This window comes from Bacillus rossius, chromosome 1 (genome assembly GCF_032445375.1).
Source record: "Bacillus rossius redtenbacheri isolate Brsri chromosome 1, Brsri_v3, whole genome shotgun sequence".
Taxonomy (NCBI): Eukaryota; Metazoa; Arthropoda; class Insecta; order Phasmatodea; family Bacillidae; genus Bacillus; species Bacillus rossius.
The window spans coordinates 75,330,442-75,353,689 of record NC_086330.1 but is presented as its reverse complement, the minus strand read 5'-3'; the positions used below and the strand labels follow the sequence as shown (position 1 = coordinate 75,353,689).

Below are 23,248 nucleotides of genomic sequence, written 5' to 3'. Positions count from 1 at the left end.
CTCCGCCGGGTCCACGTGCCCTTCCACGTGGTGGCGCCCATAGTTAACATCTCGAAATCACCGGCAATGCGCGATCAGCCCTCAAATGGCGCCCAAGAGCGTGGGGCGAGTTACATCTTCCGCGAAAACCAGACCTGTACGAGCGTGTGAGATAGGCGGTTGTTACGCGGAGCGCGCGGAACTAAAGTTCGCGCTGGAACTATTGTTCGCGCGGAGCGCATAGCGGGACTCTGGCGCGCCGGCCACGTGACCAGCCGGGCGCGCGCTTCCAGGAATTCGCTGCGAGCAGCCAGGTGGCCGCATTCCTCGCGACAACAGCAGCCGGGCCAGGTCAGTGTGTGTGTGTACCGCCATCCGCGTCGCGTCGCGTAGCGAAGGGAAGAGGGGCAATCGACCGGCCTCACCACCACACGACCATGTCGGACAACCACGGACTTGACAAAAATCCGGGCGCGATTAAGGCAAGTGAGTTGTTTCAAAAGAATAGCTTATATTGTGTTATGTGCGCGCGACCGCGCCAGGTCAGCGGGACGGCGATTTCTTCGTGGACGGACACGTGCGTGTGCGTAGGACAGTATGAAGCGCAGCCGAACCACGAGCAGGCAGAACGGGCGGATCAGTTTGAGGCGGGACACGGGAAGTGCACGGATGCGGAGTGTGAGGGCAAGACGCGGGAGGGAGGCTGGTGCCGGAACTGTCGCGCGTTCAAGCACACGGCGTGTTTCGCGAAGTCCGAAATAATCTCCTTTCAAGACGGGTGGTACACGTGCCAGTGGTGCCACCACGTGAGAATAGCGGGCCCGTCAGGCCGCAGCCCGGTGAGAGACGCCGCCGACACACCACGGAGCAGGGTACCTCTCATAGGACACGTGGAGCTACCGGAATTTGCGGGCAGAACCAGCGACGATCCGCGGAGATTTGTACACGCGTGTCGGGAACGCCTGAATCGCTACGGAGTGCCGGAGTGTGAGTGGGCGAACAGGGTGAGCACCGCGCTCAAAGGCGACGCCAAGACGTGGTGGCAGATCGTCCAGGAGTATGACATGCCGTGGACCGAGTTCGCGAGATTGTTCGAGGCCAGATTCGCGGACGTGAAGACAGAGATGAGAGTGCGGACGGAGCTGTATTGTCTCGAGCAAGGCGCGACGGAGGCGGCGGAGGCGTTTATCATGAAAAAAATACGTCTGTACAAGCGGCTGTTTCCCGGAGAAGAACCTACCGGAGTGCTGGAGCGGGTAGTTGAGCTGATGCGCCCGGAATTTCGCCCGTATTTACGCCCGATGACGCGGCGTCCGGCAGAGGAGTTCGTCCAACAGGCGCGCGTCTTAGAGCAGGACCTACGAGCTGTCAGACCGACCAGGATCCACGCCACCCTGAGCACCAAGCAGGAAGACACGACGCCCGCCGACACCAAGGCGCTGGTGCCCTACACGGCGCCCACCCGAGACCAAGCTAGGCGCGACGAACCCGGACCGAGCGGCCACGCGCAGCTGACATGGCGGAGACGGACTACCGGCGGCAGCCCACCACCTCAGTGCCACACGTGTCCACCAGGCACGTTCCATTGGCACGAGAACTGCCCGGTGAGGAACAAGTTCCGGCCTGACTTCGCGGCGCAGCAGCCGTCGGGAAACGGACGGCAGGGGGCGGCGCGCTAAGACAGCCCACCTCCCCCGCCTCACCTAACAACAACAGACCTACGGCGGCGGGGCCTCTCCTGGGTCACGTGGGAGCGGCGGAGGCCGACCTGTTGCGCATTCCGGTGGTTGTCAACGGGCGCGCAGTCCACGCGCTTGTTGACACCGCCGCCAGCCACAACTGTGTGGCGGCACGCGTGATTGGCCGTGACAACTTCGAGTACCACCCGGGCCAACTCCAGCTGGCTACCACGGGGGACGCCTGCTACACCCAGGGCGTCGCGACGCTGGAGGTGGACGTGCGGGACCAACGGTCCGTCACGACGGCGCTGGTGGTGGAGCAGTTACGTGATGACGTCATTCTGGGGCTACCCTGGCTCTACGAGCAGCACGCAGCCATCGACATCCGGGCCGGCTGCGTCCACGTCGGCACCCAGGGGCGGCGGACCATCCACGGGCTGGGTAAGCCTACTCCACCAGCAGTAAACCAGGTCAGTCTCGACGAGTTCCAGCACGGAGTTCCCCCCGAGTTTCGTGCTACCATCCAGCAGGTCCTCGATCATCAGTGTAATGTGTTTGCGTCCGCGGACCCGCTGAAACGTACCACCATAGCTGAGCATGCCATCCCGACCCATCCTCACGAGCCAATGTTTATCCCACCCGGTAGCTACGGCCACGTTGGTAAACAGACCATCCTAGACCAGGTTCAGGACATGTTGCATGACGGGATAATTGAGCCTAGCGAAAGTCCGTATAATTTCCAGGTCGTGTTGGCAGAAAAAAAAGACGGGAAACTACACTTCTGTGTCAATTTCAAACCTATCAATAGAGTGACAATTAATGCCCCACCCCCCCTGCTGAACATGGCCGACACACTTTCAGGCCTGGGTAACGCCAAGATATTTTCTTCCCTCGACCTAAAATCTGGGTATTGGCAGGTGCCGATACGTCCGGCGGACCGACCCAAGACGGCGTTCACAGCCCCAGACGGGCGGAGATTTCAGTTTTGCGCGATGCCATTCGGCCTACAGGACGCCCCCGCTACCTTCCAAGGGATGATGACACGGGTCTTAGACAACTACTCGGGCAAGTTTGCGGCCGCGTATCTGGACGACATAATTGTTTGGTCTCAGACGTGGGAAGAACATGCGCATCATTTAGCATTAGTCTTGGAACGCCTGGCGAGCCATGGTCTGACATGCAATCGCGAAAAATGCCACCTGGGGACCACAGAACTAGATTTCCTGGGCTTAGTGGTTAACGCGGACGGAAACCGACCCACGGAAAAACAGCTGAGTGTAATTATCAACAAGGAGCCCCCACGCACGCGCAAGCAACTGCAAAAGTTCTTGGGGCTAGCTAACTGGCTGCGAGCCTTCGTCCCAGAGTTCTCGGTAGTAGCGGCGCCGATGACAGAACAGCTGTCACCCAAACGTCCGTTCAGGTGGACCGTGGAAGCCCAGAACGCTTTTGACGAGCTAAAACACAGATTTCAACAGTGCCACTTACTCGCGCGGCTGGACCCAGGCAGACCCCTGATCGTACAAACAGACGCGAGCGAGAAGGGCATCGGGGCCATCCTGTTACAACTCGGCGACGACGGCGAGCCTCGGGTGATTGAATATGCAAGCGCCAAGTTCGGCGACGTCGAGCAGCGGTATAGCGTGAACGAGCGTGAGTGTCTAGGCGTAGTTTGGGCCCTCAGACGCTACCGCCCACACCTGGAGGGGCAGAAATTCGTACTGAGAACTGACAGCCAATGTCTCAAATGGCTGGCCACGATGCAGGGGCGACGTTCGAAGCTGACGCGTTGGGCCATGCTTCTACAGGCCTTAGATTTCGAAGTCGAGCATGTACCGGGAAAACAGAACGAACTAGCGGACGAGCTGTCGCGAGATCCGGACGTCACCGTCACAGCCTGTGACGATGCGGAGTGGGAGAAGCTTTTGGCACCACCCAGCGGGCGCATACCCAGGACCCCGCGCACCCCGACAACCCAAGCCGCATTGTGTGCCCTAAACCTTAACGTCACACCGACATTACCGCCAGGCGCGGAGCTTGATGACTTAGACGCCTACGTGCGAGCGGCCCAACTCACGGACACAGACACACAGGAGATCGTGCGCCGTTGCGGGAGCGGAGAATGTGAAGGCTACCGTGTATTGGACGGGACACTGCAGGCGCGACCTAAGGGGACAGCTGGCCAATGGCGGACGTTCGCGCCAGCCGCCACCCGCCGGGAGGTGTTTGACATGTATCACGTGAACAGGCTAGCCGGACACCCCGGCGCAGACCAGACGCGACGCGATCTGCGGGAACAGTTCTACTGGCCAGGGGTAAACAAGTTTGTACGGGACTGCGTGAGGAGATGTAAACATTGCCAGAGGCACAAGGCGCGCCGCACCGACGGGACAGCCCAGCAGGTACCCAGGCAGCCCACCGAGCCATTCCATACAGTCGCCATAGACCTAATGGGACCATATCCCCGCACGCCCCGAGGGAAAAGATTTTTGTTTGTGGTGACAGACTGCTACACGCGTTGGGTGGAGGCCTACCCCCTGGCGAACATCCGCGCCGGCACCATTGCACGCAGCCTGGAAACGGAGTTTTTTCCTAGGTGGGGGTACCCCCGGGTCCTGTTGTCGGACAATGCCACCCAATTTGTCGGGCGCCGGTGGGCGCAGCTGGGGAGAAAATGGCGGGTAATCCTACACACCACCCCCGTGTACCACCCCCGCGCGAACCCCACGGAACGACGCAACCAAGAGGTGAAGGTTCAACTGCGGTTGAGGCTCGCGGATGACCACGCCCAATGGGACACGCACATCCCGGACGTTCTGTACTGCATCCGGCGACGGGTGAACGCGGCAACCGGCGAAACACCAGCCACCATGGTCCAGGGGCGGAACCTCACCCTCCCCGGGGAATATCACGTGCGGCAACAACAAACGGACCCGGACGTAGAGAGCCCCGAAGGACGCCTGAGGCGATTGGCCGAGACGCACGATAGGGCGCGACGTAACCAGGCAGCTTACCAAGCACAACGCACACCCGAGACGACCCGCCCGCCCCCTGAACTGAAACCAGGCCAGCTGGTTTACGCGAGGCTCCACCCCCTCTCCTCCGGCCGACGCAACTTCTGCGCCGGCCTGGCGCCAAAGTGGTTTGGCCCGGTGGCGGTGGTCAAGGCGGGGCCCACGGCGGTCGTGATAAAGTTACCCTCAGGACGGGCCGCGAAATATCACCAGGACGATGTGCGCTTGGCACAGGAAGAGACGGAGGCGGCGGACGAGGCGGAGACGGAGGCGGCGGACGAGGCGGAGACGGGGCAGGAAGAGACGGAGGCAGCGGACGGGGCGGAAGAGACGGAAACGAGACGTGACGGAGCAGGAACGCGGCAGGAAGAGACGGAGGCGGCGGACGAGGCGGAGACGGGGCAGGAAGAGACGGAGGCGGCGGGCGGGGCGGAAGAGACGGGAACGAGACGTGACGGAGCAGGGACGCGGCAGAGAGAGACGGAGGCGGCGGACGAGACAGACGGGAGGGCGGCCGCACAGCTGGTCACGTCCACCCCAACAGACGGGGGCGGGTTTAGAGGCTTCCCGGACCTGGGGGCGGGACAGGCGACGCCCCTCGCAGTCACAGATGTCCGGCCGAGGCGGCTGTTCGAAGACTCGGGGAGTGACGTCTCGCCTTTCAGGGGATTTCTCAGGGACACGCCCGGAGTGACGGAGGGCCAGTCGACATCCCAACCACTGATAAGGTGGCCGGAGGAAGTAGAGAGTAGGCCGGGTTCGCCGGACGAGCCATTATGGCCGCTGCATTACTCGTTGGCAGACTCCACGTTCAGGGTGACAGTAACCGAACCGCAGGAAGACGAAACACCGCGGGAAGAGAGGGGAGACCGGGCGTCACAAGACCCAGTTCCGGCTCCGCGATACACGCTACGACCCCGAGGGATCGCGAGGAAGCACAGCTGTTGTTGATAAGGGGGCGACCACGCCCACAGGCGACCCAGCGGAAACGTCGACATGACCGGCTATTCGAGGGGGGGGCAATTGACGTCAGCCGGGGCTACGCCCCATGAGCCTAGTCAGTCTCCGTTTCCTCAACATTCCTCTCCCCTTCCCCGGCATTTGTACCGCCATGTACGTAGTCGTGTGTTTGAATTGCGCGCCACGAACTACCACAAGAGGGCGCTTAGAAGCAGTGCGGCGATCCCTAAAATTGCTATGTTAATATTAATTGTAAGCCTTTTTGTGTTGTTTTCATCCATCTTCGCCCCAGTGCTGTGTAGTTTACTTGTGTTTCTTTAATTTAAATAAGTTACCTTAAATAACTATAGACGTTGCCCGGGCGGACCCGAACAGGCACGGACTTGGACGAGGATAGGAATGCTTTTATATGAATTATCATTAAATAAGTAAATAGTAACAAACTTTCCATTGTCAGTAATTTTTATATATTTTTAATGTTTATCTGTAATTTACTCAACTTTCGCCGGGGCACGGAGTCGTAGAATACAGTAACGGTAATTGTGTTGGCGCGAAGGGCGCCATGTTGCCACCTGCGAGCGATGAGCTCACCCCAGTCCATCTTCATCACTGACCGAGAGCAGACGCGCCAGCACCCCGGGGACCTCAACCTTTGTTCTGCACTGACCAAGTAATTCTGTCTCGTTAAGTATTTCTGAATCTCTTTCGCTCGTCATCCTCGGGGCAGCTCTCGGCCAGCGGGCTGTTTAATTAATTAATTGTCTCAGTCGAGTTTTTTCATCACCGTGTAATAAGTATACTTTGCAGCATGGCCACGTGTGTGGACCATGCCCTCACCTAAACCGATTCGTGCCTCAGGCTTTTTAACCGTGTAATGTGTAACGTGTAACGGGCGTGTAGAGAGACGTGTTAGTGAAATTAAATCTGGAGAATAAATATAAAGTGAGTACTTATTCAATCACGTGGTGAGTGAGTCTAGGAGCGTGGCGTGCCCGACGCCTAGAGCGGGCCAGGTCTGGGTAGCTAGGATAGAAAGGGCTGGTAACTCGTCCCCACTTGGGCTACGTCACGCCCTGAGTGAGAGACTCCGCCGGGTCCACGTGCCCTTCCACGTGGTGGCGCCCATAGTTAACATCTCGAAATCACCGGCAATGCGCGATCAGCCCTCAGCGTGTTAGAAGCGTGCCCGACGCTGAGAGCGGGCTTAGGTAGGGTCGAGAGCGGCGCGTTCAATATCCAGAGGGCCAAATATCTAGCCACACACGGGCCACGTAACGCCCTGGGTTAGAGTCTCTCGCCAGGTCCACGTGCCCACTCACGTGGTGGCGCCCACTAATTCGCTCCGATAATTTCTCCATAACACCGTACGCCCTCAGTACCATCTTGTTAAATAGAATTATAGTTAGCTTTTAAAATGGGAAAAGTTTTTAGGTTTTTCCTTCAGTTAAGTAAATACTTTTTGTATATTCATCACGCTGACGTCGGCCGGGACTTCGCCCTGAGCCTGGACAGGCTCCGCTCCCTTCCTCACTTTTCCCTCCCGGCATTTCACCGCGAACGTGTGTTTGTTTTGAATTGCGCGCCAGGACCTCCCTCCTGAGGGCGCTGTAGAAGCAGTGCGACGGCCCCTAATTATGTACCTAATGAATTATTGTAACCTTTTATTTTTAGCCCCAGTGTTTTTATGTTCAAGCCAACGTGCTCTTTTACTTAATTTAATAATATATTCTAGTTTTACAGACGTTGCGCGGACGAATCCGCACGGACCGGAACTTGACCTCAGTTGTGATTCTTTTAAGTCCCACGTTAAATAATTACAGAAGTGTTAATGGTTTTTAATTAAAAGTATTGTGTTTTGTAATTATCTTCACTTTCGCCGGGGCACGGGATCAATAATTAACGTAACGGTTTTTGTACGGCGGAAGTGCGCCATTGCGAGGGTAGCGTCGCCAGTTCCTCTTCAACAGCCATCGAGAGTAGACGCGTCAGCACCCCGGGGGCCGCAATCTTTGTGCATCTGATCAAGTATTTCTGTTTTATAATTTATTCCTAAATAATTTCAATCTCTAGCCCTCAGGGCCGCTCTCGGTCGGTGGGACGTTTAATTAAATATTTATATAACTCGTTACGAGCTTCTTTGTCGCAGTCCACAGGAGACTCATAGCGCATGGCCACATGGTTGGCCCATGCTTTACCTAAGCTGATCCGTGCCCAGGCCTTTTACTGCTTTAATGGAGAACGTGTAGGGAGGCGTGAGTTATATTTTATGTAATGAGAATCCAACCTTTGTACGAGTGTGGCGTGCCTGACACCTAGAGCGGGCCAGGTTTGGTGTAGATCGACGTAAGCGAATCAATAGGGCTGGTAACTCGTCCCACATGGGTCACGTCACGCCCTGAGAGAGAGGATCGGCCGGGGTCCACGTGCCCATTTCACGTGGTGGCGCCCATATAAACATCTTTCCCCGTGAAGCAGTGGAGAAGATAGCCCTCAACGCTCAACATTATTTTAAAAATTCCTACGTTAAATTTTATAGAGTTTCAAATTATAAGTTTTTTTGAACATGAGAACACACATGAATTTCCTGGTTATCGAGGTTAGATATTTACACATCAAAGGCAAGTAAATACTCAAGACTCGCTGATATTTTTGGAGGTCGCCCAGTTTTGAAAGCAGATTTTACCTAGTGCAGATTCTCATACATTATTATTAGGGACCCTGAAAAATGGTAAATAAAAGTCATCAAAAGCAGTGCAAAATGTTGGAACTATAAAAGCGGTGCAAAAAATTTAATTCTATTCTAAAATTCAGTATCAAATATTCATTTTTGCATTTTATTCCCTTAAAAATTGTTTTATATACACTGTGAAATGAAACTTGAGAACTTTTGGTGATTCTGAAGAAAAAGTATCCTTTTCAAAAAAGAATTTAAAATGAGTGTTTAGATACAGTAATTTAACCTGTTTTTCAAGTTAATGTGTTAAGTACATTACAAGTCCTATGACATTGTGTAAATGGTTGGTTATATTGATACTTAAAAAATTCTGTAAAAAATGGTTAACTTAGCTACATTAAAAATATTTCAAAACACTAGGGATGGTTGGTTAAGTTACCTAGTTATATGTTAAATAGGTGATTCATAATGATATGTATTTTTAATGTGGCTCAAACCTAATCAACCAGCTACAATACTAAATAAAATATATGCTGCTAACCTAACCTAACCAACCATCGACACAATTTTTAGGTATTATGAATTTAACTAACCAAACTTAATACTCATTGTCATTAAAATTGGTAAGCTTTTTGAAGTATCACAGCACCTTTTTTTAGAGAATGTTAGAAAAATATGCCGAGCAAATAAATAAAAAGCAGTTTAATTTTCGTTCAGAAAAAGTCAGATTAAAAATACACCTCATCAGCTCTATAACTTACTTACAATTCTAAATAAAAAAAAGTATTTACTGTTAAATCATTGACACTTGATAGGTCATAAAGAAAAAAAAAGCAATAGACAACTCCCAACTTTTGGCTTATTGTAACCTACACAATGTGTAAATTTTGAGATGATGTATTAACAAATATGCAAAAATAAACAAAGGAATGGGGCTAAACGTACGTAATTTATTGTAAACATGTTTTACTATAACGTTAACAATTATTTCTAGGCCTAAACAATAAAATTATGAAAATGTAAATAAATGAGAGCATAGATTATTTTTATTTTATTTTTTACATTTGTGTAAAAGTTTTCCTCCACTTGTAAAAAAACCCCCACATCTTTTGTGTCACATCAAGTAATAAAGCACCATAAAACCTGGTATAACATAAAATGCGTACTACTTTCTCTTGTAAACAAAAAGCTTATAAACCTAATAACCAAAGATAGAATAAACATGAAGTATTACACTGGGTTATAGGCACAGTACAACGAACATGTACTAAGGCCAAAGAATCACATTTGAGGCATACATAAATATCGTATTCACTCGAATAATCGTTGCCATCGCTTAATCGTCGCACCTATTGTTTGCGGTAATGAATTTGGTATTTAAGATTCTCCCCATAATATAGTCACACCCTAATTTATTGACGGCGACTGAGGCGCGAGGCACGAATGGAACAGCCTGCTTTCATGTGGCGTGTGGCGCGATCGGAACAGCCGTAAACACAATGGAACAGCCTGCTTTCACGTGGCGTGTGGCGCTTATCATTGGTCCAACCTTGAGCGGCATGCCCTAATTGGCCGTGTGGGAGGAAGGAATGTGTGTGGAAGATAAGATGCTGTGATGCCATTGTTTTATCTCGTTTGCATTGGAGTGGAAAGTACCGGTAATTGCAGAGTTTGAGAAAGTTCATTTTGTGAAAATATGGGTAAATACAATTCGTATTCTGCCGCTTTTAAGTTGTGCGTAATCACATTTGCAGAAGTGCACGGAAATCGGGCCGTGGAAAGAGAATTTTCAGTAAGTGAAAAACTTGTTTGTGACTGGCGAAAACAAAAAGACAATTTGAATAACACGTGACGACAGCGGTGACTAAGATGACACTGACGTCCCGGCAAATGAATCAGAATCTAGTTCAGACAATGAATAGATAAACTTGGTGAGTGTTCAGACTGAATGTGTTTTATAAATGTATTTTGTTTAATGATTTTTTCGCAATGTTGTGTTTATACTATATTTTTATTTTGCCAAACTTCTTGTAACCAAAAGTTGTTTTGTTTATTTTGCACGTATTGTAAATAAATATTATGTATAGGTACCATGTACCTAGATATTAACTTCTTTAATTTAGCATTTTCAAGTGATTTATTAAAAAATTTTACTTAAATTTGTTTTCCTTCAATTTTTCCTCACATAATGGTAGCACCTCACTTTTTTTTTTTCTTCATAAAATTTAGTAAAATTGCTGCGACGATTATGCGAGTAAATACGGTCATATAGATTTTCACTGTGATAGAAAGATGAAATACATACTAAGTTCAAGATATCGAAATACTCTGTTATTGTATTTGTTTCCAGTATTAAATAATCCATAACCAACAGCATGAAGTTTTCAGAAATGGCATTAATCCTTCTGTGAAAACAGTTGTATTTATCCCCAATATTAGTGTTATTAATAATGTTTAAATATAATCTAAAAAATTTTACATAAAAAATTATTTAAAAATTTCTCTGTACATTAATGCGAATGAAATAAACGTTCACCCCAGATTACATGTGCAAATGCCAAATATTTTCTCAACCAGTCTCTATAACAAGATTAAAATTCCAGAAAAAAATTTTATTTTGGGGTTGGAATAAAACGTTTAGGGAATTTAGAAGACCCATATTAAATATTATATTTAATATTTAATGACCTTTAAAATCCTGAAGCTATAAAAATCAAAATAGGCACATTTCAAAGATATTAGGTAAAGACATGAATTTGTTCATACTAATTAGGGACCCCAGAAAATGGTGAACCGCGAAATACACGAAATTGCGCACTATTTCACAGTTTTCACGAAATCTGCTATTTTTTCACAAAACACGAAGCTTTGCGCGAAATCCACGTAATATCCGTTACCAAGAATGTTTACATTGGTCGGATACTGTAAATAATCTTACTATCGATTGTATTGATATCGCGTAACGAAATCAATTGTAGTTCCAACATGGCGGCAAACGTGTATATTTACGTTGCCGCTATGTAGCAGCGTTACGAACACAATTTTCGTGTAGTTGGTATTAGTTCTCAAAAATTCTAGCGCACAGAAGCGAACACAATATTTACGCTTACATAATAGTTTCATTCTGGCCAAACACAATATTTTTTTGTGTGCGTGCCACTACGGCATAAATGTTTTTACGGTGCAGCTTGCAGTAGTGTTTTTTTTATGACGTCTCGGTTACTCGGTATTAATTTCCAAGCATCTAGTTAGTAGTGCTTATTTTTGTGTTAAGATGCCGAAAATAGTTATGGTTTTCGATCGAGAACGAGAGATGAAGCAGGAAGGATTTTATATATTTGATGTTAAGGATAAGATAATAATGTGTAAGTTTTGCAACGTTCGTGTGGACTGGATGCGTCGAGACACATGCCTAAAACACGTTTCTAACGCAACTCATAAAAAAAAAAATTATGTGCGGCATCAACGTCGACTACGGGTACTGCAAAACAGACGTCTATAGGAGCTGCTTTGCAAACTTCTAAAAACATCGTTGTAAACAAACAACAATTTATTCATTCAGACCATACATTATTTTAATTTCCAAACATAGTAATATTACAACACAATTTTTAAAAAAAACCAACATTTGGTTAGAAACAGATGGAATAGAACAGGCTAGGGCAGGGGTCGGCAACCTTTTGAGTCGGAAGAGCCAAAAATTAAAATTTACAAAATTTCAATGTTTTTTAAAGAGCCACAAATTTTTTTATTGCCTACAATAAATAGTACCTACTTGCATAAATAAAGTTTTTTGATAAAAAACTAATCTATTTATTCATAAGAAAAATTTATTCATATATAAGCCTATCTGTTGGGTGGGCCCGTAAGTACTCGGGCGGATGGATAGCTTTAAATGGATAATTTAACTGCTTGATGACATTTTGTTTAGTAAAATATAACAAGCGTGGGAAAAAAACCAGACTTACTACTGGTTTGTAATAAAAAAAAAGTATTTTCTGTATAAATGACCTGGTTATGCAGTATTTCTGGTACGGAACTAAAGAGCCGCAGCTTCACATCCAAAGAGCCGCATGTGGCTCGCGAGCCGCAGGTTGCCGACCCCTGGGCTAGGGGTACACAGGGTTGCTGTAAAGGAGACAAGACCAAGAAGAAAACTAGAAACACTAAAAACTTTTTAGTGTTTGCCAACTGAGTGCATTTTATGTTTAATATTAAAATTTAAAAAAATTTGAAGCAAAAAATCCGTTTGCCAATTTCAATTTTAATTTAATGTATCTCACCATATTTTTACACCGATTTTTGGCACCGCTTGCTTATTTTTACACCGATTTTTTGCACCGCTTTTGTCATTTTTTTACACAGAAATGAGCCAGTTTTATTTACCATTTTCTGGGGTCTCTATTCATAATCATTACCTTAAAACTCATCAGTCAGTTTTAACTAATTCAAAACAGTTTTCAGGTGGTTCTCAGACATGGTGAACTAATCTACATGCACAAATGCATTTAAAAAAAACCATAAAAACCTTTGCATTAAAAAATATTTATTAAATCACTTTCACAGGTTAAAAGATTGATAATTTAAAGGTAGTAACTGGTTCATATAAACCTGTCATTTCATAAAACACTAGTTTCAAGATAGAGAAATAGAAATTTTATTTAAATCCTGTAATTACAGATTCAAATAATAATTTGGAGCAAGTTTTATTCATATTAAAATATTAACACATCTGTCACAAAATACAATGTTGTAGTTTATTACTTTTATTATGAATTCAGTGAAATTTTACCAGTATACATCCAGTTAAATGGCATAAAAAGAATTGATATTGTACCAGACTTACATCTAACAATTATTATACAACTGTGAATGATTGGTGAATGCAAGGTCTGTCAAAACATCACAAGCATGTACGTATGTGTACACATAATAAATTTTACACATGTAATTTAGATGATGCTTTTTATCCCCACAAAACCGATCACTTGTCATTCCCAGGAAGTATCATTAATATCATAAAAAGAAATATTATTCTACACATATTCACAAAAGAAACAATCTTTATGTCAGAAATCATTACATTTACATTAGAATTGTATTAATAAGAATTATTCCCCCCCTCCCCTTTGGCAATACATAATTCTCCAATTATTTAACCATTAAACAGAGGAGTCTTAATTTTTTTAAAGGCAAAACAATAAAATAAGTTTGACACATGCCTGAATGAGAGTAGCCAAAATTTCAGGGCAAACAAAATATTGAAATAATTCACAATTTCAAATATTCAAACTGACAAAAAAACACAGATAAATAAAACTTTATGACAAAATTAAAATAAATTTTGGTTCCTCCTTTGAATAATTAAATCAATAGACAGTTTACACCAAAATGCAAAAGTAAATACAAAACATAAGTCAACCATTTCACCAGAAGTACATTAATTATCAAGAGAATAGTTCTCAGCAGCTTTCTAAAATAGTTTAATAAATTTATCAACCTATTTAAGATAAAAAAAAAAAAGGTTGGTAAGGATTCAAATGGAAAATAATTTCAGATTTAAATTTTCTGTGAAAAATAGTATGCAAAATAAAAACATAAATTTAGAAATAACCTGAAGAAACCTTAACAAACCATATATTTAAAATTACAATCAATGAAATGTATATAATTCCTTTTATTTTACATAATATCAATAATTAATATATATATTGCAAGCTATTAAATTTTTTTAGTACAAAAAAAAAAAAGGAATCATTATAATGAAAAATCCTTAGATTTGACAGCCATTCACAAAAAAAAAAAAAAAACATTTAATATTAAATAAGTTGCCACTGCAGGAACAAGAGCTGTATTCAGTAAGGGTCAGGGCAAAAGGAAGGACAAGGGAAATAAGAAAGAGCGGCTGAACGCTGGTGCGAACTGCCTGCGGCGATGCACTTCGCTCAGCCTCCTGCTGGAGTCGGGCGGGCGGCCCACGGCCTCCCCCGGGACCCCCCGCTCCCCCGCGTCGCCCCTCGAGGGGCGCGGAGGCAGGACCGTCGTCTCTCCCGTGGTTCTGCTGCCTGGCGACCGCCGGCGCGGCGGCTCCGGCCAGGCCCCTCAGCCGTGGCTCTTGCTCGAAGCCTTCCACTTGGCGTGAAACGTCTCTATGTGCTCCAAGTTGATGCCTGCCCCACACAGCGACACCACACGCCTCAGCAACAAACAGAGCAAATTAAATAAGGATGGCCGCACCGGGACTGGAACCCGAGTGCTCTGGAATTAGTCCTCAGTGTCCTACAGTTAACCTGCTACTGTCCATATTAGGGCTGTGCGGAAATGGATTATTCAATTTATGAACTTATCAAGCGGGAAATAATTTTTTCTACGGAAATCACAACGGATAGGAAAAGAAAAATTAGTTAAATACAGTGCTAACTTATTCCATAGACTCAAATTACTTTTTGATTTGTAACATTAAAAAAACATACTTCTTAGGTTTTTTGGTCGGTCAGGTCTAAGTTCACTAATATTCCAGACGAGAAAAAAAACCTTCACGCTCCTTTTACTTTTTCAAGATTTTGAAATCCCGCACAGCCCTAGTTTACTAAATACGTATTTAAATAATGTAAACACAACCAATTATTGTCTTTGTACAACATGCTTTAAACACAAATGTACAAAAGAGTAAACATCAATTGATACAGTATTCCAGAAGAGGAAACCTGTGAGAACACAGTGGTATTCTCCTCAGAAACAAAGGTAAATAAATAGTGGTCAGCTAAAACAAAATACTTAAATCATGATGTAAGTAAAGTAGGTCCACATTATTACCAACACCAACTACCATATAAAGCTACTTTTATGTCCCAAATAATGTACATACATATACTTATTTCCTTTTGTTTGCCAATTTTTTGTTAAGTGTACCTGCAACATTGCAGAAAATTTTTCAAAATAACCATGAACATTACAGTTATGTTATAAAATACTCGTTTAGAAAGAGCTCTAAAAAAAAAAAAAAAAAAAGAAAAAAAAAAAGAAAAAAAAGTACTTAATGAAAGTACAAAATTTGGAACAATGCAAATTTTTTTTAAATTAATCAGCTTACAGTTGGCCCAATATCAGTTCTGTCCTAGTATAAATAAGACGCTGATGTTAATACGTAATGGTTTTTTTTCCATTTTTTTACCGCAGGAATTAAAAAATAATCAATTTAATAAAAACAACTTTACTTATTTATGGTGAACTAGACTGAATGGCCTGTAACAGGGAAGACTACAGACTGATAACGTACTTCTCTCTATGAGTCTTGCATTCTGTGCACTATGCTCAACACTGCCTCACAATCAGCCAAAATAATGTCAAAATCAGGCTTTTTCAACAATTCCACATGCGTTTCTTTACACATTGCACTCCAAAAGAAAGACAATTAAGTTAAAATGAATAAATGTACAACTGTAATTCTACACAGTACATATTTTAATCTACTTGCCACTACATATCAAATACTGCATAGAAAAGATGCATATGCCAGCTCTGCCAGGGTCACAAATGTCTTATCGCTAGGGACAAGATTTTATTGTTTTATTTTTAGGACAGTTTCATTTTTATCACAGGGGATTTCTGTGTTATTGTTTTTAAATTATACATTGTCTTTATTTGTTAAAACAAAGTTTATTATTCCACAAATATGAAACAAAAATATTTCTTAAAACTTATTTCACTAAAATATTCTCATTGTGACTGACAACTCATTCCCTAATACACGTAAAAGCATTTGTAGTAAGAATGTCTGGTACAGAACTACTCAGAAAAATAAAAATAAATAGGCACCACTCCATTTAGGTTATAAATTCTGATACAAATTCATGCTAAATAAATTACTTTCAATGAATTCACCACATAATAAATATATATACAGTAGAACCCGTTTATAGTGAACCCGCCTATAATGAATTCCCGTTTATTGTGAATTTCCGTCTCAGTCCCGGCAAAATGATGTGAGGTTATGTATTAATTTATTGGATATAGCGTACAACTTTTGCCAATGTTGATACGTTTTCCCGCGTACCACGAACAAATTTTGCCGACATAATGCACATTTATCTCTATATTTTCATATAATTACAAGTTTTTTTTTCCACAAAACGTCTATTTTGGATCACATTGAAGTTTTTCTCCGCAAAACGCTACTCGATTGTCCATTGTTTATATTATAAACAAGTCGTATTCGAGTGGCCTCGGTATGCTACGTGTAGCCAGAAATGGTGATCAGTCTGGTGAAAATAAAAAATAGTTTTCCCTGCATTGTTAAAGAATGGGCAAACGCGTGTACATTTAATATGTTATCAAAATTAAAAATAAATTACCGCCACACAAATACGTATGTACATTATAGCAGCAAATTCAATATTTTAACGTCTCATTTTTATCGTTTACGTTTCGGACATTTTGATCGAGTAAGGTTCGTAAGACCACCACTAGATAGTCCTCTGTGGACTAAATTTTTCCATAGAAAGTGAGAAAATTTCGTTCCAACTTTAGCAACTGCGATACTAAATGATACGTAGTGATCTTTGATGAGCCAGACTCGTTATTTTTCGTTTATTTACTTTTGGCGGTAAAAATAATTTTGTTTTATTAAGCTGCAAATTAGCTTCAATAAGAAATACGTACTTAAAAAGGGGTGAAAAACGCGGTAAAAAACGTTAAGGCATTATCTGTGCGAGATAAACTGGACATTATTGAAAAGGTAGACTTTAACCCCACTGTCCCGCACGTGTTAATAGCAAAGGAACTGGGAATTACAACATCCACATTAAGTACAATATTAAACAAGCTGAACAATCTTCTTTCTCAAGCTGCGAATACGTCACAGAGTACCTATTAAACGCCTGAAAAAAGGAAAATATGCAGATGTTGAAAAACCATTAATAGAAAGTTTGTACATGTATAGTGCAATAAAAATAATATCTGCATTTGCTCATAAAACTGTTGCTTTGAGTATTTTCATTCGTTCTTTTCTTGTCTTAGGCCTATGTGTAGTTAAGATTTTGCTTTTGAGTATGTATTGCCAATATAAAGGTTTTCCCAGATATAAAGTTTCCCCCCTATAGTGAACATATAAACTACTCCCTTCAGATTCATTATAACAGGGTTCTACTGTATATATATATATATATATATATATATATATATATATATATATATATATATATATATATATATATATATTTTTTTTGTAATTTGAGTTAAGTTTTGTCAAATTCATGATTGATTTATTGATTTTTGTTACATTTTGGTGCTAAATTGTAAGGAATTGCGATAAAAATGAAATAACGCCGAAAAGCATGTCAATACACTGCATAACACCATAGTTCAAGCTAATACATCAAAAAGCATCAACATGCAATTAAAATCATGACACTAATAAGCATTTTCAATCAAAATGTTAACTCTTATGACAAATATGTAATCTTTTAAATTATATATTCAATTAGTTAGCATGAAAATTGTACCACATTTTATGCAAGAAAAATTGTAAAAAATTAATTTATTTTTAATCTTGCAACTTTATTAGTTAGGTACTCATTTTTTTACATTTAACCCGAATAGTTGAAACATTCTTATTACAAATTACATGGTTTTTTAATAAACATATTTCATATAAAATAAAACTAATAACACAAAAATCTCCTGTTTTGAAAACAAAATTTTCTTGTAAACAAAACCATAAAACGTGTTTAACTTGCATTTTGGTGTTCTACGTTGTACCGAGATGCTATCCCAATTCGCCATACAACCTTGTTCCCCACACATGTCAGCCCACTCACCGGCCGACTTGGCCACTCCCACCGGACTGAAGCCGCGGCTGACGGCGGGCTCCGCCCTCTGCCCGGTGAGCAGCGTCACCAGCGCAGTCTCCGGGGGCGTCTCGTGCACGCCCGTCTGCTTGCTGAAGTAGTGGCAGCACTCCACTATTTGGAAGAACAACCTGCAAACAAACATCATCTGCTTTCATTGCCGTCAATCAGAGCATTGCCATTTTTATATTATTGAGTTCACTATTTAGTTAACTTATTATTTCATGCTGTTAGGCTAATGAAGGGATGGGTTACAAATGAAACCAACACATATCCACGCCTTCGACACCCTCGTACCCAAGTTGTTGGCACTTGGACCAAATGCACTATGGAGGTTGACTCAACTAAGTCTTTACAATCTGTGTTTTTAATACATCTCAAATAAAATAGTTCCCATTTTACAACTATTCCCCTTAAACAGCTCTACACTTTCCTGAAACTAGCCTCGCTTCCTCTACATCATGTAATGCTGACAAGTGAAAATTTCTCCATTCCTGTACTTTATACTGTAGGTTGAATTTTTTTGAAGATATATTCTTCAAGTGCACTGAGGGTGCAATGGAAATTATAAAGGATTAACTCCAATGTCCAATGTGTATGCACAGTTCACAAGATATAAAACCCAGTACCTGATTCATTTTCAAATAAATGAAAAACAGTTAATGTAGCAAATAAATTTAATAACATATTACAGATTTACATTTAATTATTTTAACTTGTCTTTCTTTTGGAGTGAAATCTGTAAATATACACACGTGGTACTGCTAAATACCGGCTTATTTTGAGTTATTTTGACTGATAGTGAGCCCATGTTTAGCACTATCAGACTGTAGCCATCCCTGATACAATTTATATTTTATCAGCAACATTCACCAGGCCTCGCGGTCCTTCTTCTTGGGGTACTTGATGAGGGGCAGGGGCGCTTGCTCGTGAGCCCGCTGGGCTCGCAGGAACCTGTTGCCTCGCTGGAACTGCACCTCCAACCAGCGGATAGTCTCCCGGGCGCGCCCCACCTCACGCTTCAGCTTGTCCAGCGCCGACACCACTGCCACACACCGCCAGTCACCATGCTTCTACACACTACGTGCTCTTTGGCTACTGGTTCTAACACGATCACCATAGTCCCATAACACACGGTAACCGCCATAATCTGAATTGTTCTCAGCGATGATATGTTATAGCTTATACCTTCTCGTCACACAGAGGTCACTAGAGACAACGGAATGAATGAGTGGATGAACTAGGAGAACCCCGAGAAAACCCACTGGCTCACTGCAACATCCTTCACGTGTAGCCCCATCAGGAATAAAACCCAGATCATCCAAGTGGGAGGCAAGAGATTGTCTACACTCATAGCTTAGAGTAAGCATATTCATGAATTTTTAAAAGTCCTTCCAAAAACTCATGGTACTTGATGACAGAAAATGTTTCACTCCATTACGAAAAGTGTGTTCCAGACTGAGGAAGAAATGCTCTTACTTTTGTCTCAAAAAGTTTCATTCTTAACCATCTTGCACAGGTCAGGTGATCTTACTCATTTATTCAGTCAATATGTACTTCTATCCGATTTCATTGTCTCGAACAACCTCAAAGAAAAGTTATAAGCAATTCATTAACTTCAATAATTTGTTATAACACAAGATTTAATGAGCTTACTACCAACTTAACTGCTATCAAGTGCGAGAGAAACGTCTTGCGATCTTGGCTCCAAAGTTTGATGGAAATGCATTGCTCTTAACGGACCGGCGGGGCCAAATATTAGGCAGAGCCCTAAAAAACCTAACAGTGACTCTGCACAGCCCATTTGAACATCAATTACTATATAATCATAAATCACTGTAATGATGCTGGTACATTGCAAAGCAATATTTTGGATGAATGTAGCAATTACAAAAAATTCAGTGACCAAGGATATTTTGCAACCAACTTGACAACTACCCACTGATACAATAAACCTTCCCATATTTATCCGTCCAACCTGCTTACCTCTTTTCATGTCCTCACCACCGTGCTGACGGCTGCCAAGACATTTAGTTCCCACTATATAGTATACATACAGACAGCAAACGCAAACATTTATTCACGTTAACAAGAAGTGACAAAGGACTCATCAAGGCGAACACAAGCACCCAGCATCAACTGCAGTAATCTCTGACTGGAGTTAGAAAGTTAACAGGAGGTATTTTTAAAATTTTTTTTAAAGATATTTTATGGTAAATTGATCAGAAAAATTTGCAAGTAATAAGCTTACATAAACATAAAAAAAAATTTTAACTAAATATTTTACACGAATAGAGCCAAACAAAACATACATTTTCTCTTTCTTTACCACCTAATGGCTCACTTATTTTGTTAACAGTTTCTTAAACTGCCAATTACTATACACATGGGCACACACTACTTATGAACCAACCAATTTGCAGAAAATAAATAATTGAATGACGTGCCTCAACTTGTAGATTGTTTTGGTACTGGCACTTACCGGCATTGGGTATGAGCAGGATGAAGCGGCGAGCTGCCACCAGCTGCTTCACCAGGTGCATGTGGTGGATGAGCGCGTCGCAGTCCACGGCCAGGTACGGCGAGAAGGCGGCGCCGCGCCTGCGCAGCCGCGACTCCAGGTCGCGCACCTCTGCGCGGAGCCACAGCTGGCCCATGTGGTGCATCAGCTGGCCGCGCGGCGTGGCGCTCTGCTCGTCCCCGCTGCCCGCCTGGAACGTCCCAAAAACATCCTCGTGTCATGACAAGGCTAAACCACTTTATGTGGAATATTGTCTTTTTTTGTGTCTCATAAACAAAAAACTTTTTTTGAGTCAGACACACTTACTAACACAAACGGCACTGGGTTAAGGATGTCTGCACGACTAAACATCTCATAATAATGTTGGAGTGATTTTGGCTAAACACGGAAAATAGAACTCAATTTGGCTGAACCAGGATTCAAAATAGTATTAACCACTGGAAGGAAAGGAAGAAGACAGATAAATGTTTCATATTTATTTAGGAATGTTATTTACGGAATATTCATTACATGTCTGCTATTGGTTTCCGGAATACTTATTTTTTTTATAAAATATTATTGTGGTTATTGCATGGCAAGTGCAGTATATTTTTTAATACAAGCAAATGCTACACAATCTTTAACAAACTTAAAAAAGTACAAAGTAAACATGCAAAAAAATTAATAGAAAATTTTACAGGTTTTATAAATTGCAGTCGCCTACTAACACTTGTGGTTATTACAACGCTGCCTGGACACACATGGTGTGGCTTCTCTGGAGAAGTGAGAAGGAAGAAAGGATAGCTAGTGTATGGACTATGGAGCCCAGATAGCAACAGAGGACTCTACTGACCAGATAACATCCTATTAGCACACTTTCCGTCACCCACATCCTACAACTCTTTGACCGCACGATGCAGAAGGGCAGATTACACGCTGCTGCCCCCCCCCCTTCCCCGAGCACCCCCTCGTACCAGAATAATAACCAACGTCAAAAGTATATCAACAATTTCCATCTCATTTCCATGCAAATGGGAGTAGCTTTTACACTCGCTCGCTCGACAGGACGATCTGTATACCCTCCCGGCCTCCCTCGAAAACACAATTACCGCTCGTACCACGCCACGGAGCGAGTGAGCCTATCCCCTCCACGCTCTGCCTCCACCTGCAGAGTTAGAGCCAAGCGCAAACCGGCGATAGACTAGGAAACAGACTCGGCAACTACAGGCAAACTTCATCACGAGATGAGATCAAAAGCCAAAATGCCAGGCAATTTAAAATCACCCACAACTCAAAGTGTACTTTATTAATAGTAGTGATGATAAAGCACTATGTAAAGATATACCATTAAATAATAATATTAATTATTACTATAAAACAATGAACCACTGGCAATGAAGAACGTAAACCATATATGGCATCAGTAGTTGTTCTTCCAAAGTTGAAAACGAAGTGCAACAGTTCTGTAAAATGACCAATGTATGAATTTGTGTAAGCAAAGCCTATTTATAATTATCAAAGTGATAATATTTGGTTTGAAACTTATTTATCAAAAATCATATGTTTTGCTCAGCAAGCTACTAGGTACAGTAACCTCAATACATGTAACAATACTATGGCATAATTTAATTTATATTAGTGCGAGAATTGAAAAGACAATTTGTGTCAAGATACATTGTACTTAGAATACGATGGCAGTTCTTTGACAGTTCTGACTGTTATTGCTAGATGGACTCCTAAGTATTCAATTCATGCCTTATCATGTGATAAACCCAACTGTCAGTTTACAGTTTAGTTCGTTTACATTAATTTTTTTCCACATGGAAAATTTTGATCTGAAATAAACCATAATTTCTGATCTTAGTAGGTAGCTATGCTTGTCCATGCTAATACACACACACTCACAAATATTTTATTCATATTTTATCCACAAAATAATTTTCTTCCATTTTTAGGTCTAGTTGGTAGGTGAGATTTTCAAGTTTGCAGCTAATTGAGGATTACAAAAATTTAACAGTGCAACAAAAAGGCAGGAAACTATATGAAATACAGTAAAATCCCGCTCATCCGAACTAATTGGGACCGAACCCTGTTCGGATTAACAAAAATTCGGATTAGGTGGAATTTTGTCATATCCTACTATTATTATAAACGTGAAAGTTTGTAAGTATGGATGGATGTTTGCTACTCTTTCACGTAAAAACTACTGAATGGATTTTAATGAAACTTTACAATAATATTGCTTATATATCAGAATAACACATAGGCTACATATTAATATGAAATTCCATCCTTAAGGGAGTGAAAAAGTGAAAATTTCATTTTATAACAGAAAAAAATCATAGGTCATAGACATACAAATAGTGAATGAGTGTCATTTCTCTATGTCTGCCACATGATTATACACATAGTAGGTCTTGCAAATTCATATTTTTCTCCTTGGTGAAACCAGCCCGCTTAGTGGAGCTCGCAGCGGTTAGCAAAATAAAGGTGCTAATAACAGTTTGGTTCTTAACTTCGTCAATAGATAGAGTTGCCTTGAATTTTAAACGCACCTTCGTTCGATGCGTTTGTCATGTCTTTAATTTTAGTTT

General features: G+C 42.8%; 1 protein-coding gene across 1 annotated transcript in view; it reads right to left on the bottom strand.

Moving 5' to 3' along the window:
- Positions 1-11,855: 11,855 nt before the first annotated feature.
- Positions 11,856-23,248, bottom strand: part of LOC134537989 (nonsense-mediated mRNA decay factor SMG5) — a 74,951-nt gene continuing 63,558 nt past the window's right edge. Inside the window, exons 12-15 of the mRNA XM_063379004.1 lie at positions 20,637-20,865; positions 19,028-19,199; positions 18,125-18,285; positions 11,856-14,476 (exon numbers count right to left, since the gene is read on the bottom strand). Of these exons, the coding sequence (XP_063235074.1) occupies positions 14,409-14,476; positions 18,125-18,285; positions 19,028-19,199; positions 20,637-20,865 (630 nt within the window). The 3' untranslated portion in view covers positions 11,856-14,408. The remainder of the gene's footprint in view (positions 14,477-18,124; positions 18,286-19,027; positions 19,200-20,636; positions 20,866-23,248) is intronic.